The sequence below is a fragment of the Cyprinodon variegatus genome, unplaced genomic scaffold (assembly GCF_000732505.1).
Source record: "Cyprinodon variegatus isolate N-32 unplaced genomic scaffold, C_variegatus-1.0 Scaffold2458, whole genome shotgun sequence".
Lineage (NCBI taxonomy): Eukaryota > Metazoa > Chordata > Actinopteri > Cyprinodontiformes > Cyprinodontidae > Cyprinodon > Cyprinodon variegatus.
This window is the reverse complement of record NW_015152911.1, coordinates 25304-26691: the sequence shown is the minus strand read 5'-3', so window position 1 is coordinate 26691 and position 1388 is coordinate 25304. Positions and strand designations below refer to the sequence as shown.

The window sequence follows — 1388 nt, the reverse complement described above, 5'->3', positions numbered from 1 at the left end:
AATTTAACTCAGACAGCATAAAAGGGAAAACAATCTTTAGGAAGAAATAATTTACTATTTTATTTGTTTTGTGCTTAATTTTGATGAATTTATGGTTTACATTGATTTTAAGCTTGTTTTGTGATGAATAAACTTTGCTTAATATCGATATTTAATCATATTTGTTTTTTTACTACAGCAGGAATTTTATCAGAGAAGAAAGCTGGAAGAAAACATGGCCGCTGTCAGATGCTGACTTGTTTTTTGGTGACTTTCAGCATCATTTTGGTGTTGGGAATCATAGCAACTGTTTACTGTAAGTACCGTTGTATAGAGGAATACCAATTTATATTCTATCAATAACTTTATAAGTTTAAATTATTTTACAAACACTTTCTGAACAAAATTAATCTTACAGAAATGATGGAAAAAGATAATGCATTTATTTATTGAAATGTTAGGCTAAACAATGTTAAGGCACTTTTGAAAATAAAAGTCAATCTTTAGATTTCTTTTGAAGGTATTTTTTTTTATTCTAATCCTAATCCTGGAAAGTCATTAGGTTTAAACCTCTGTTTAAATCTTCAAAAAACAAACTTTAAACTACTTGAGAAAAAATGCTTTTTATTGTTATTTTGCAGTTTTTTCTTTTCATGACATGAAGATAAACCAGCTAAGAGCAAACAAGGCAGAAAACAAGAACTTAACGGCCCTCAACAACAAACTCAGATCAGAAAACCAAAACTTAACGTACCAGAATGACAACCTGACCCACGTCTACAATGACTTAGAAACCAGAATCAGAAATCTGACCGTGGAACAAGAACAGCTAAAAAATAAAACCCAGGATCTGAAGAGACAAACCGATGAGCTGGAAGGACGGCAGAACGACCTGAAGGAACAAATAGAAAACCTGAAGAAAACTCAGAATGAGCTTAATGTCAGTCTAGCTCAATGGAGCATTGATTCCTATTGTCCTAAAGCAATAAATGGTAAGAATAGATCTCCTAAAATCTACAGTAAAACCAAGAGAAAACAGTTTTCATTAAATATGGTTTTGTTGATCTTTGTTGTTTAAGGGAGAAAATGTGAGCCTTGTCAAAAAGACTGGAGTACCTTAAAAACCAGCTGCTATGCATATAATAACGCAAAGGTTGAAAATCAGAGAAACTGGGATGGAGCACGAGAAGACTGTAGAGGAAAGGGTTCAGATCTGACTGCTGCAACAAACCAAGAGGAAAAGGTAAAAAACCTGTATGAACTGCATCTATAAATTTATATAGAAACTGCTGATTATGTTTGTAAAATTTTTAAATGTCTCTATTTATTGTTGTCATGTTGATATTAGGGTTATATCAATAGGATCAGTCCTAAAGAAAAGGGGATTAAAGGATACTGGATTGGCCTGA

The 1388-nt window shown here is 32.3% G+C and overlaps 1 protein-coding gene across 1 annotated transcript in view; it reads left to right on the top strand.

Annotated features, from left to right (window-relative positions):
- Positions 1 to 172: 172 nt before the first annotated feature.
- Positions 173 to 1388, top strand: part of LOC107080889 — a 5950-nt gene continuing 4734 nt past the window's right edge. The window contains exons 1-3 of the mRNA XM_015369099.1: positions 173 to 295; positions 621 to 971; positions 1059 to 1222. Of these exons, the coding sequence (XP_015224585.1) occupies positions 229 to 295; positions 621 to 971; positions 1059 to 1222 (582 nt within the window). The 5' untranslated portion in view covers positions 173 to 228. The remainder of the gene's footprint in view (positions 296 to 620; positions 972 to 1058; positions 1223 to 1388) is intronic.